Source organism: Chelonia mydas, chromosome 2 (genome assembly GCF_015237465.2).
Source record: "Chelonia mydas isolate rCheMyd1 chromosome 2, rCheMyd1.pri.v2, whole genome shotgun sequence".
Classification (NCBI taxonomy): domain Eukaryota; kingdom Metazoa; phylum Chordata; order Testudines; family Cheloniidae; genus Chelonia; species Chelonia mydas.
The window spans coordinates 114,533,098-114,548,438 of record NC_057850.1 but is presented as its reverse complement, the minus strand read 5'-3'; the positions used below and the strand labels follow the sequence as shown (position 1 = coordinate 114,548,438).

Below are 15,341 nucleotides of genomic sequence, written 5' to 3'. Positions count from 1 at the left end.
TTTAAAAGTTCAAGACAGATCTTTAGATGGCATAAACTGAAACAGTTCCATTGTCTTATATGAGCTGAGACTCTGACCCTAAGGAAGTAGCTTGTCAAGTGAGTTTTTCAATTTCTGATTCCTAGCTCTGAACAACTCCTGCATAGCACTTTGCCAATACCGTTGCATACTTCACAGATCATAAGGTTTCTATAGCCTATTTGATTGGTGTTGATTTGCATAATTTGCAGATTGAGCTACTGTATATATTTACTCATTGACCTTTGCATTTTATTAAAATACCTTTGTAAAAAATGGGTGGAGAGGGAACATTTAAGGGAATGAAAATTGCATTTTCTTCCATCTTTACTGATAATTTACTCATTCAGTAGAGATAGCCTATGGTTTCATGACAGCAGATATTTCCTTTCACAGAATAAAAATATCCGTTGATCTTTTGGATATCAATCCGCCTGTCTTTGTTATTTGCAGATTATGTAATCGTTGCAAAAATCAGATGAAGATGGATTAAATCCTTTGCCATTCTGTTTTTGTTTTAAATATTTGTATTTTATTAAACCGAGAAAAGGATCTCTGCTTTCACTGAAAAGTGGAAATAGGCCCTAGAAACCAACTGCTTTGATTTTTGATAGCTTTCAATACCACTGGCTCTGTTGAGAAGAAAACAGGAGACATTTGTGAACTACTTTGATTCTAAGCCCTCTGCAGGTAGTACAATTCCAAAATTATTCTGTGCTAGTGGAGCTACAGATCTGATGAACAGGAGGATTCCATTAATTCTACTAATTAGGTTTTACCTTGGAAATAAATAAAATCTAGCAAATCTAGAAAAAAAGTACTACGTTTAATTGCCTGTATTTTACCTGTATGAAGATTAGTAAGGGTGAAATACACTCAGTCTGAATGAAGTAATGCAGCTAAAGGGTTGGCTCCTTTGTGAGATCAAGCAAGGAAAGTCCACAGGAAGGCCCTCCCGCCTTGTCCCCCTAATATATGTGCCACAGTAGCATACCCTGTACCCTCCTGAGCACAGGAAATGCCCTCTGCTAACACTTCCTGAGAGAGTCTAGTCTCTCCCAAGAGGGCAGGGAGGAGGTGGGAGTCATGTCCCCGTGGAGCTGACCCACTGCACAAGTGAGAGCCTAGGTTGCCTCCCTTTAAAGGAAAAGGAGGACTTGTGGCACCTTAGAGACTAACCAATTTATTTGAGCATAAGCTTTCGTGAGCTACAGCTCACTTCATCGGATACATACTGTGGAAAATACAGAAGATGTTTAAAGGGCGCATCAACAAGCACTTTCCATGAGCACTGGGGAGCTCTAGCACTGTTGTGCCTCCCTGTAACCAAATGGCCCCCAAGGCTTCTACTCCTAAAGCCACAACAGGGCCCAGAGTAAGCAAGGGTTAGTATGTGTGCCTGCAAAATCTACCCAACACATGGCCAAATGCAGTGCACCTCCCCACCCCCTAGGGCTGCTACTCTAGCCTCTGAGCTGGATTAGCAGGCAGAACCCATCTACACCACGGGAGCGGTAAATTAGGGACTTTGGGTGAATTTCACCTTTCTGAAATTGATGACACTTAAGGTATGTCTACACTACACGTCACCGCCACTGAGGTGTATAGCTACCCTTCAGTGAACGGCTCTGGGGGTGGGGGAGGCAGTGGGGAAAGGCTCTGACTGCGGGGAGATGAACAAGCCTTTCCCCCGCCGCAAGAGCCTTTCACTGAGGCAGGGGAAGGCTCCAGCAGTGGGGAGGAAGCAGGACACTACACTGCTAAAAATAGCAATGTAGGCATGGGGGGCACTGCTTGGTCACACAGAGGGTAGTGTAGGGTATATACTAGGGCTGTCAAGCGATTTAAAAAATTGTGATTAATTGCACGATTAAAAAAATTGCGAGATTAATCGCGCTGTTAAACAACAATAGAATACCATTTATTTTAAATATTTTTTGATGTTTTCTACGTTTTCAAAGATATTAATTTCAATTATAACACAGAATACAAAGTGTACAGTGCTCACTTCATATTTATTTTTGATTACAAATATTTGCACTGTAAAAACAAAATAAATTGTATTTTTCAATTCACCTCAGACAAGTACTGTAGTGCAATCTCTTTATCATGAAAGTTGAACTTACAAATGTAGAATTATGAACAAAAAAAACTGCGTTCAAAAATAAAACAATGTAAAACTTTAGAGCCTGCAAATCCACTCAGTCCTACTTGCTTCTTGTTTACAATGTCACCTGAAAGTGAAAACAGGTGTTCGCATAGCACTGTTGTAGCTGGCGTTGCAAGATATTTACGTGCCAGATGCGCTAAGGATTCATATGTCCCTTCATGCTTCAACCACCATTCTAGCGGACATGTGTCCATGCTGATGATGGGTTCTGCTTGATAACGATCCAAAGCAGTGCGGACTGACACATGTTCATTTTCATTATCTGAGTCAGATGCCACCAGCAGAAGTTTGATTTTCTGTTTTGGTGATTTGTTTTCTGTAGTTTCCTCATCAGAGTGTTGTTCTTTTAAGACTTCTAAAAGCATGCTCCACACCTCGTCCCTCTCAGATTTTGGATGGGCACTTCAGATTCTTAAACCTTGGGTCCAGTGCTGTAGCTATTTTTAGAAATCTCACATCTTCTTTGTTTTTTGTCAAATCTGCTGTTCTTAAAACTCTTTAAGTGTTCTTAAAATGAACAACATGTGCTGGGTCATCATCCGAGACTGCTATAACATGAAATATATGCAGAATGCGGGTAAAACAGAGAAGGGGACATACAATTCTCCCCACAAGGAGTACAGTCACAAATGTAATTGACACATTATTTTCTTAATGAGCATCATGAGCATGGAAGCATGTCCTCTCAAATGGTGGCTAAAGCATGAAGGGGCATATGAATGTTTAACATATGTGGCATGTAAATACCTTGCAACGCTGGCTACAAAAGTGCCATGTGAACACCCGTTCTCACTTTCAGGTGACACTGTAAACAAGAAGCAGGCAGCAGTATCTCCTGTCAATGTAAACAAACTTATTTGTCTTAGCAATTGACAGAATAAGTAGGACTGAGAGGACTTGTACGCTCTAAAGTTTTACACTGTTTTGTTTTTGAGTGCAGTTCTGTAACAAAAAAAAAATGCATTTGTAAGTTACACTTTCATGATAAAGAGATTGCACTTCAGTACTTGTATGAGGTGAATTGAAAAATACTATTTCTTTTATCGCTTTTACAGTGCATATATCTGTAATAAAAAATAATAATATAAAGTGAGCAGTGTACACTTTGTATTCTGTGTTGTAATTGAAATCAATACTTAAAATGTAGAAAAACATCCAAAATATTTAATAAATTTCAGTTGGTGTTCTATTGTAATAAGTGCGATTAATCGCAATTAATTTTTTTAATCGTAATTAATTTTTTTTAGTTAATCGCGTGAGTTAACTGTGATTAATTGACAGACCTAGTATATACCTTAAGGTTCTGACATGTCTTTAATCTACTTGCCTAAGTAGTGCCTTACTGTCCACACTGCTATTGAGACCCGGGCTGCAGGGGCATGCACAGTATGTACTCTACACGCTGCTGCAAGGAGTGTGCAGGATAGACATAACCATAGTAATTCAAATCTGACCCGCAATTGCAAATCTAGGGGAAACTTCCTATGGCACAAAGTTGGATTCACAATAGTTTATGCGAGCAGTTCAGGGCCATCCATTTATACCTAATCCTCAAATTATATATCATATATTCAAGGATGAGCAGAAGAAATTTGTAATTAGAGCAGCAAAAATGTGTATAACCCCAACATCTTAAATACACTGCTCAGTTAGCAAAAGGCTGTAATGGGTGAAATGCATTACTTCAGCCAGGGAAGTTTTCAGCTTGACTGAATACACTGTACAGCCCTATACGTAGAGCCTGAACCTGAGCTGAGCTCTCATTGCTAACTTAGACCAAGAAAAGCTATGGGAGCTCAGCACCTCCTGAAATCAGGCTCATGGTATTCGGATCTAAGATTACTAAAAGCACATGGTTTACCTAAGTATGTAAAAAACCTCTTCATCCTGTAGTGTGGTGAGAGCTTGAATTGAGAGCACTCATCATATTGCAGGGTCAGGCCCTAAAGTAATGTAACTGAATTAATGAAGTCTGATGGGTGATTAGTCTTACGTCTAAAGTGGGAGATTCGTATGAGAGAATCCAATGACTTTTAAAGCCAGCAGCTCCAGAACCTCTCTCTAGCTTGACTGATATATACATACTTGTCCTGAAACAGCAGACTATGAAAACCAGAAAGGTACAACAAAGCTGAACTCTTGTAACAAAAGGTGCTATCCAGGAAGGACACAAATATTTCACTTTTGTCTTTGAATGAATCTCATCCAGAAACACAGACGTTTCTTCAAAACAATGAGCCAGAAAGCTGCTAGTGAAACGGACAAATCTTGTCTTTTAATCAATGTAAAAACACTCCCATATATTCAGGTCATTCTTTTCTCATTTTAAATGGTGTATTTCACCCAAAGGTTATCTATTAACCAAGCAAGTCAGCCTATGAGATCTTCATACCACTGCTCACTTTGCTAATCAAGGATTATATTTAAGATGCTGAGTTTTTATACACATTGATTGATCCATTTCACACATTTCTTTTTTCAGGGTACAAAGGAAGGAGGGGCATTCTATCTCATTTGCTTGCACAAGCAGGCCGGGGAGAAATAAGTGTAACAGTCAAAACTATTTAGAAACATGTGACCAGAAACAAATAGAGATCAAAATGAAATCACGCCCTTGGATGTGCAGAAAACTGAACTTGTCACAGTCATCAAGGTCTGTGACTTGAAAAAATACAAAGCAATATCCAAACAGGTAAAAAGGGTCATTGGCTGCATATATAGAATGGAGTACATGTAAGTAACAGACCAAAAGAGGTAGCATACTCAGCACAAAGTTATCCAGGAAACTCTGGGATCAGCTGCTTACGTGTTGTTCTACTGTTGTGGATTCATAATGGATCTGTGTACTTGCATGGTATTAGGAGTTTCTTTCCCCCATGGCAGAGCCTTATGAGTTGCCCATAGACAGTCATAGCTTCCAAGGTCAGAAGGGACCATTGTGATGATACAGACCAGTGGTTTTCATTTGGAGGCACCGACCGCTTTGAAAATCTTAGACTTACCTGTGGATCCCCAGGGGTCTGCGGACCACAGGTTGAAAACCACGGATCTAGACTGACCTCTTGTATAAAAGATTGTCAGCGATGGAGAATCCACCCCAACCGTGGGTAAGTTGCTCAATTAGTCTCTCTGTTAAAAATTTACATATTGTTTCAAATCAATTTGTCCAGCTTCAACTTCCAACCACTTTGTCTGCTAGATTGAAGAGCCCATTAATAAATATTTGTTCCCTGTGTAGGTACCTTTATACTGTAATCTAGTTACCCCTTAACCTTTTCTTTGTTAAACTAATCTGATTGAACTCCTTGAGTCTATCCCTATAAAGGCAATTTTTCTAATACTTTAATCATTCTTGCAGTTCTTTTGTGAACCCTCTCCAATTTATGAACATCCTTCGGGTGTCAACATTATAAGAACTAGACACAGGATTCCAGCAGTGATATTACCAGTCCCAAATGCAGAGGTAAAATAACCTATCTGCTCCTACTTGAGATTCCCCTGTTTATGCATCCAAGGATCGCATTAGCCCTTTTGGCCACAGCATTGCAGTGGGAGCTCATGTTCAGCTGATTAGTCACCACAACCCCCAGATCTTTCTCAAAGCTGCTGCTACCCAGAATGGAGTCCCCCATTGTGTAAGTATGGCCCAGATCAGTGATACTCAGACTGAGGCTTGCAAGCTGCAAGTAGCTCTTTAATGTGTCTCCTGCAGCTCTTTGCAGCACATGATATTAAAACCCTGTTGTTAGGATATAGATATTCAGGCCTGCCTGTAAAGGCCTATACTCTAAGAATGTAGGTATATGTTTATCATTTAGCTAGTAATAGAGGTATACAAGAAAGAATCTGTGTAAGGGCCTTCACTCACTGTGACAGTCTGAGGCCCTGTTCTTAGGCTAAGGCCTTTGGCTAAGCAGCAGAGGCAGCCATACCCTGGGAAGCGAACAGTCACATCCTCACATTCCAAATTAGTCAATCTGGGGCTGTTAGGAAGGTGATCCAATCTATCACCTCCAGAGAAAGGGAAGAGCCTAGAAGATGTAAAAGGAAATGTAGGTTGATAGTTTTCTGCCTGGTAAGAACTCACTTATCAATAGACACAGCTGGGAAACCCTTAAGTCTTTATAGATGTAGTTGTGAAATCCTCACTTCTGTATTGTTTTGTCATTATAGTTCCCACTTTGCTATTGTTTATTGTCATGGTCTCTGCCTGGTTCTGTGATTGTTTCTGTCTGCTGTATAATTAATTTTACTGGGTGTAATCTAATTAAGGTGGTGGGATATAATTGGTTAGCTAATCATGTTACAATATGTTAGGATTGGTTAGGTAAATTTCAGTAGAATGATTGGTTAAGGTATAGCTAAGAATATTACTATATAAATTAGGGGCAAACAGGAAGTAAGTTGGGATTTGAAAATAAGGAAAAAGGAACTTGGATTTAAGCTTGCTGGAAGTTCACCCCAATAAACATTGAATTGTTTGCACCTTCAGACTTCGGGTATTGTTGCTCTCTGTTCATGCGAGGAGGACCAGGGAAGTGGGAGAGTGAAGGAATAAGCTCTCTAACACCTGTGTGTTAATTATTAACCCATTTAAGTTATTAACCAATCAGGGTGCTTTTATTATGTTGTAAACCAATTGTAGTTGATAAAATAATAATACTTGGTTAGTCATTTTGCTGTGAGAATGAAAGAGAGAGAGAGAGAGAGAGAGAAAATGAAACAATGAATTTACACTGCTGTGGCTCTTTTGGGTAATGTGACCGCTAATTTGGCTTCTGAACCACTAAGGTCTGAGTATCACTGGCCTAAATCCTTTGTTCCTCGATGTACACATTTACATTTAGCCAGATTTAAGAACACACCATTTTCTTGCACCCAACTTACCAAGAGATCCAGATTGTTCTGTGTCATTGACCTGTCCTCTTCATTATTTATCACTCCCTGAATGCTGATGACTGCTTTTGAAGGCAACAGCTTCAGCATTTCATAGTAGTTTGCAGCATGTCCTACTGGTTTTCTCCGATGATCTATTTTTATCTGATTTTTGTCTCTTTGGTCATGTTCCACAGGTGCAGATAGCACAATAGCAGCGAGTTCCTATAGGGCTGGCTAAGCATGGGACATGAAATATGTGTGCATTCGTCATGAGGATCTCCTCGATGACATGAGTTCTTAGGAGGATTTTGCATTGGGTTTGGCTCAGGATGATTGGGGGATGGCTGTCATCTTGACCAACACACGGCACATTGAACCAGAGATGTCCAGGACTAAAAGCACGAACAGCTACAACTTGAGCTAAAGCTCCCTAGCTGGGGCTGTAACAGACTCATACCATCTACAAATCAGGCATGGAGGGGGGCATGGAGGCAGCAGTGAGTTACAGTTGCATGCCTACATCAGGCTGTGACACCTCCCACTTTTCTCCTGGCTGTGCACCTACTTTCTCCATGGAGCATCTTCTTACTGTGCAGTTTTAAGGAACACAACTCTACACCGTTTTTCAGTAGAGTTCATGGTGCTGTAGCATCCCATCCTAGCCAGGGGCGGATGTACCATGAAACACACAGTGCCCTGGCACTGTTCCCCCAGGGCTAGGCACTCGGGCAGCTCAGCACCGGCGCACCCTGTGCAGGGGGGCTGCTCCACGGGAGGTGGGCTGCGAGGGTAGACACTGTGGCGGGCAGGAGAGCAGGGAGGGAGGCTCACCCGCAGCCTCAGGGGAGCAGGCGGGAGGTGCGGGTGGCGGGAGAGCTGCAAACGTCGGCCGGAGGACTCAGGAGTAGCACAGGGCAGCCGCGCAGCCAGCCGGAGAGAAGCGACGCTTTGAAAGGGAAACCCCCGCTTCTCTCCGGCTGCCCCTGCTCCCCCTGAGTCCTCCAGCGCCTGCTCGCAGGGCCGGATTCGGAAAGGGGGCGGGGCTTTAGGGGCTGCAGCCCAGGGCTCCGGGCCCACTTAGCGCTGGGCTGCAGCCCCTAAAGCCCTTGCGTTCCTGGTGCGGCGGAGGGAGGGGAAGGCATCTCCGAGAATCGTGGCCAATAGGAGCTGCGGGGGGCGGTGCCTGCAGGGCAAGCACAGGGCCGCAAGGAGCCACCTGGACTCCCCGCACCTGCACCAAATGGGAGCTGCCCCAGGTAAGTGCTCCGCACCCCAAGCCCCTGCTCCAGCCCTGAGCCCCCTCCCACACCCTAACTTCTGGCCACAACTCCCAGCCCTAGCCCACTCCCACACCCTAACTCCCACCCTAACCCTGCACCCCCAGCCCACTCCCATGCCCTAACTCCCATCCAGACCCTGCACCCCAACCCTGAGCCCCCTCCCGCACCATAACTCCCACCCAGACCCGCAGCCCACTCCTGCAGTCTAACTCCCTCCCAGATCCTGCACCCCCAGCCCTGAGCCCCAGGAGGAGAATGCAGAAAAAAAAAAAAAAAGATAATGGGGGGGGGGGATAAGAGAGAATGCTCCCCCCATTGGAGAGGGCCAAAAATGAAGCTAAGCACAGGGCCCCACTAACTCTAAATCCCCACTGGTCCTAGCTCCTTCTCTTCCCTCCTTTTTAGTCCTAATTCCACTTAACTAATGTCACTTTACTCAGGATTAATCATGCATCTTCCTAAACAATACATAAACTAATCATTGCCTATGTTCTCTTGGACCAGAGGCAGGTAATGAACTTGGGCCAAATCACTCCATGTACAAAACAAAGTGCTGCGGAGTACTCTATTTATAATGCCAAACATTTATCACAAAGTACGATGCTCGTTATTTGACACTAAAGAAATGTATATAAATATTATGGGAAAGAGATTATATCTACCAAGAAGGAAGAGTTCCAGGACTGCATTAAAGCATTAGATATACCAGAAGTTTGAAGCCATTCTGGATCTGTCTATATTCCAAGTTTTATCATGTTGAGGCATAGTGCTCCTAAACTGTTTTGAAAAGATGCTGATCAGAACTTGCAACTCATTTGTACTCACTTCAAAAATGTCTGGAATATAGAATTCACTTTGTAAAATGCATATGTGAGCACAAATTCTGATTTTTATATGCACAAATGGAACACCAGGTTTTAAACATTTAGTTCTTTGCACCCTGAACCAATGCCCACTGAAAGCAGTGGAAAGACTCACTGATCTCAGTGGGCTTTGAATCAGACACACAGAGAGAGTGATCAAGCAGCTATCCAAGCATCTTGGTACCTTTACCAAAAGTTAAAGTAAAGCCACCAGCTACTGCCCACTCAAACTAGAAAATAATCAACCACAAGTTAAAAAAATAAGAAGTCAAGTCCAGACAATAACCCCCTCCATCACAAACTTTATCACACCCCTGCCTCCCCAAAAGCCTGGGGAAACAGATGGGACTTGTCTCAGAAGTATGAACATCTGAATATTGCACACCCCTCACCTGGGCACCAGGGATTAAAGAGTATGTAGGTGTCAGTCTCTGGGTTTCTCTTTGTCCGGAGGATGCCATAGGGAGTCAGGACAGCGACGTAGAGGCGGAATTTCCCCACAATGCAGGTCGGAGCAGACATAATGGACAGCCTAATGGAACTGTCCTCCTTCCAGGTAATCTTGGCTCCCCATGTCCCGCTTTGCAGTTCTTCAACCACAGGGATTGGGATGTAAGTGCCTTTGTTTTGCTGTGGATAACGACCTACAGTAATGGAAAGAGAGGAGGAGCCTTCTGTGAATGTATTTGACAGCTTTGTAAATGCCTCAGTTTAAGTCTCTCATCATTTCCTTGTGCTCCCTCCCTCCCACCCCGTCTTGTGTTTGCTGCATCCACCAGTTGTCTCCTCTTCAATTTATATGGGACTATCTTTGTTATATGTTTGTACAGTCCTTAGCACGGCAGGGCCCTGGCCTGTAGGCATTACTGCCATATGGATAATAGATAACACCACGTCTCAGCATTGTTTAGATAATTGCATCACACTTCTCCTGAACTCCAAACTGATCCTTGCCCTAATAAATCGTAAGTCAGATCTCAGCAAGCTCTTATACAGATGAATGGAAAGCAAATGCACAGGGACAGACAAGTCTAATAATAGCAGAGTGAAAATATAGCATTTATGTACTTTGAAGTGGAGAATAGGGCATGTAACTGATTTTCCTTTCCAATTATTTGTATAATGCTGACGTAAAGAGAGTCCCAGATCTGAACACCCCTAAATTTTGGGATAACATAAATCCAGCTCTGGCTCTGAACTTTATAACACAGCCCAGCCTCTGCATTTCTACTATGCTTCCATCTGATGGATTGTTCAGGACCACATACATAGCCATTTTTGCCCTAAAGTCCAGGGATGCAGCAAACCAGATACCTTATATAGTCTGGTTTCAGAGTAGCAGCCGTGTTAGTCTGTACTCGCAAAAAGAAAAGGAGTACTTGTGGCACTTTAGAGACTATTTAAATTTGTTAATCTCTAAGGTGCCACAAGTACTCCTTTTCTTTTTGCTTATATATTCTGTTTATTGGGGCATGCAACAGAAGTAAGAGACCTACTAAAGAAAAAGGAATTAGAAAGAAAAAACAAAACTCAATAGCAAACATAGGAAGATGAAGTGCAGGACATCTTAAAAAGGCCATTAAAAATTAAGGTGTAGAGGGATAAGAGATGACAGTCTTGTGGCTACTAACAATTGGGATCTGAATGTAGGATTGCCCTTTAAACTGGTGGTGGATTTGATCCTTCTTCCCTCTACAGTAGGTATTTTTCTCCTACTTTTGATGTACAGTAATTGTATAAACAACAGCAAATGACAGCAAAGCCAATCAACTAGCTTAACCTACACACTTGAAACCCACATGCATGTACTGCTTTTGAAAATACCTTTCTTACTCTTTTGTAGGGGGTTGGTATAAATATTCAAGTGCGCATTAGACTTAGGAACCAATTCTGCCAGCCTGTATACAACAATGTGGCACCATATAGAAGCCGAATAGGATCCACAATAAGGGAGGTGAGAATTCCACCAGCACAGAAGCAGCATGGGGCCTTCTGTAAGCCACCTCTGTCCCCCATTCCCTGGGCTACACCTCTCATGGAGTACAGCACAGACTCGAGCAGCCCTTAGATTCAGATGATTAATAGGAATTCACTGATTGCATGACAAGAGAGCTGGTCAAAAACCCTGACAAATCTTCTGATCTGTGCTGTAGTAGGAGCTGTACTACTGAATGAAGATTATGTTTGTTAAAGTGATAATGGCTAACTATTTTATGCATTTGAATGAATATATATATTTTAGAAGAGACACTATCAGGCACTTAAGGACGTTTTCAACTTGAAGGACATGTGGTGTTCTATTGAAGTCAATGGGACAACTCGTGTTTGAAGTTAAGCACATGCTGGTGAACTGGGTCTATTGTGAATAAGATTCCATTTATACATTAGAACTCAAAAGGAAAATAGTAAAGCTAAATTACAAATATACTAAGAATCGGATATTGCTCTGAACTTCATAAAGTGAATCCACTGAGTGAATTTGAAAGTAATAACAGCGTTCAATGAAGTTCAGAGACCAGGTCTCATAGCTGAGTGTTATTACAGAAATCCTTATAAACAAGTTGGATTATTCAGTAGACATCTCTAGCAACTTCCAAACCATCTAATCCCAAAGAGTAGGGTAAATTGCTTGGTTTATTCAATTAAAAAGATAAGAGGAAAGTCTGAACTTTGTGCTGCTGAAAGTTGCCCAGCTGACCGCCCATTAAACTAAGGGGCAGACTTTTAAAGGTGTTTAGGTGCCTATTTGCTTTTGGAAATTCCACTAGGTGCCTAACTGTATCTTTAGGCACCTATATGTCTTTTAAAAATATCTGGCCCACGTTTGTCCATAGAACGGATATAGCAGTACAAGCTCCCTCACAGTGCCCTGAGATGTGCCTCATCCTTGATCTAAAGGGTCCTCTAGAGATGGGAGTAGACATCAGTCCCTGGGCCCTCTGAGATTTCCAAAGGGGTGCTACTGTGTGATGATATTTTTTATGAGGTAGGCATATGTCCACTTGAAACTGAGCTGTGGCTACAAATAGAGAGAGAAACAATTGTTATATGGTAATGCCTTTGTTCACTGGCCAAATTCAAACTAGTGACCTAACACTAGGGTTACCATATGTCCGTATTTTCCCAGACATGTCTGGCTTTTTAGTTCTTAAATCGCCGTCCAGGAGGAATTTTTAAATATCTAAAAACGTCACACATCGGTTGGGATGCCCTTTGTCCCGATATCAGGGACCGCTCACCTCACCGCGCGCACCAAAGTCCTGGGGCTGGCAGCGCTTCCTGGGATAGCTCCCAGCACTTGCCCGCCGGCAGGAGCCTGCAGTGTGGGCGGCTCCTGGGCACAGAGGCAGAGGGGTCTCCGTGTGCTGCACCAACTCCCTCCTGCCCAATCAGAACTGCAGGGAGGGGTTTGCAGGCATCGGCAGCAGGCAGAGAGCCCTCCGCCCCCACCCCCAACCCGACCTGACCCTAGGTAGGATCCAGAGGGACCTACTGGATGCTTCCTAGGAGCCGCCCCAGGTAAGCACCGCCGGGACTCCCCACCTCGCCCCCCGGCAGGTCCCTCTGGCTCTTAGGGTCGGGTCGGGGGGTGGCAGCGGAGGGCTCTCTGCGCACTGCCGGCACGTGCAAGCCCCGGTCCGCAGCTCCGGCAGCTCCCATTTGTGCTTTTCCCGGCCAACGGGGGCCATGGACCTCGCGCTTGTGGCAGGCACAACACGTGGAGACCCCTCGGCTGCCCCTGATCCTAGGAGCCAGAGGGACCTGCGGCAGGAGGGGTGAGTAGGTGAGTGGGGTGGGATGAAGAGGCAAGCGGTGAGCCAGCAGCGGGTTGGGGGGTGAAAAGGCCAGCAGCGGGGGTTGAAGAGGCGAGCGGCGAGGGAGCCAGCAGCGGTGGGCGGGTGGAGGGTGAGGAGGGATGCAGCAAGCCAGCGGCGGGCCAGGCGGTGAGGAGGGGTGCAGTGGTGGGGCTGAGCAGAGAGGGGGCGGGACCTGGGGCAGAGTGGGGGTGGAGCGTGGGGCAGAGCGGGAGTGGACTGTGGGTGAGGCCGACAGCACCCCAGTGTGTCTCGATATTTTACTGTTGTGATCTGGTCACCCTATGGGTATGTTCCCAGCCACGTCCCCTGTGTCAGCAGCCCAGAGTGGGGTGACTTAAGATTCACTCCCAGGACTCTGCCAGCCAAGGAAGAGGAATCCCTCAGTCGCCAGCTAAACTGGATGCTTCACTAGCACAAAGTGGCCTGAACATGCAGCAGAATTGGGCCCCATATTTAAGCATTGTTAAGTTGTCTCATTTTTCCATAGTGGCGATAGTGCAACGTCGACAATTTCAGTGTCTTTTCTGAGTTCATACTGTGCATGGTAGTGTTTCCTCAAGAGCTCTTTATTTGATATTTTATTTTACTACCCCCAAACACAATGCCAAAACGAAAGTGTAAATCCACTGCAGAACTAAAGATGAAATTCCTGTGTTCTCGAAGTGGTAGAGAAGAATGGGAAGCTGAGTGCTTGGTATGTAGACCTGGTACTTGCGTTTCTGTGAAAAATACAGGCGCAAATGATTTACAAACTCACGTGGACCCAGACAAGCACAAAAAAGCAGTTCAAGGAGAGAGCTCATCAACAAAATTGACCGATTATTTTGTAAAACCAGGCAGCGAATCAGAGGATGCTGTTACTGAAGCAGAGGGTGCTTTTGCATTTCACATCATTAAGCATCATAATAGCTTTAAGTCAATGGATTGCACATCTGTCTTGTTGAAGAAGACATTCCCTGATTCTGAAGTAGCACAGAAATTTTCAAGTGCTAGAACCAAGACAGAAGCAATTGTTCTCTCTGTGCTTGCACCGCATTCTGTTGATGTTGTTCTGAAAATGTTTGAAGAAAATGACATAGCTTACTGTGGAGTTGCTACAGAGGAAGCAATCACAGGTTCAGTGAAAATATTTCCAGTAGTTATTCAGTATTTCGACTGGAAGAATGGTAGTTTGCAGTCAAAGTTGATTGAGGTCCAGAACACACCTAATGAGTCTGCCAACACGATTGCTCATTACGTAAAAGAAACGTTTGAAAAAAATGGTTTGTTTGAGACGTGTACTGCATTTACAGGTGACAACTGTAATACAATGTTTGGAGGACTCCAGCATGATGAAGATGGAAAGAATGTGTTTGCAAACTTCAAGAAGTTGTTGCAGAAGAGAACATTAATTGGTGTGGGTTGCCCAGCACACATTTTGAACAACTGTGTACACCATGCAGCAGAAAGAATGAACGTTGACATTAAGAACATTATTTTTAAAATTTACCAGTACTTTCATATCTACGCTGACCAAACTGAGTGACTGAAGGAGTACTGTGAGTTTGTTGATGTTGAATACAGAAAGCTGCTTTCTCATGGCAAGACACGATGGCTGTCATTACTTCCAGGCATTACAAGGCTGATACAGATGTTTCCAGCCTTGAAGTCGTTCTTTCTGTCACAGGACAAACCACCCACAGTGCTTAAGACATTTTTTTGAGTATGAATTAAGTGAGATTTACCTTTGGCACATGCATTCACTCATGAGTGTATTCCAAACTTACATCTAAGAAATTGAAAGGGAAAGCAATTCTGTCGTGGAAGTGCTGAAAAGTTTGAACTCGGTTCACACTATCCTTCTTGAATGCAAGACTCACAACTTTATGTTCCTGAAAGTTAAGGGACTACTGGCACAAAAGCGCATGGAAGGAATTGATGAAGAGTGTGACAAATTCTGTGCTGAAGTAGATAATATGTACAGCAGATGCTTAGAATATTTGAAGAAGTGGCTTAGACCCCTGGAAGACTTCTCTTGTTTCAGGTGGATTACCCTGAGTGAGGCACCGAATTGGAGTGATGTGGAACCTTGTATCAAGTACCTGATCAATAAGGGGGTGCAAATTGATGACGTGAAGTGTTTTGATCAGGTCAGCAACCTGAAGAAGTTTATGGAAAGTTGCAACAGTGAGGAACAGTTCAGTAATTTGCTAGCACATCAGAAGTGGACCAAATATTTTGAGAAATCCAAAAACACTAAGTGTCATTCAGAACTGTTAAAGATTGCACAGTTTTTCTTTGCTATTTCTTCTCACAATGCAAATGTAGAGTGAAT

At 43.5% G+C, this 15,341-nt stretch overlaps 1 protein-coding gene across 2 annotated transcripts in view; it reads right to left on the bottom strand.

Annotated features, from left to right (window-relative positions):
* The window catches only part of F13A1 (coagulation factor XIII A chain), a 164,533-nt gene that overhangs the window by 45,479 nt on the left and 103,713 nt on the right, over positions 1–15,341 (bottom strand). For both annotated transcript variants that reach the window (XM_043540160.1, XM_037893193.2), the window contains exon 4: positions 9,602–9,853. In XM_043540160.1, coding sequence (XP_043396095.1) covers positions 9,602–9,853 — 252 coding nt within the window. The remainder of the gene's footprint in view (positions 1–9,601; positions 9,854–15,341) is intronic.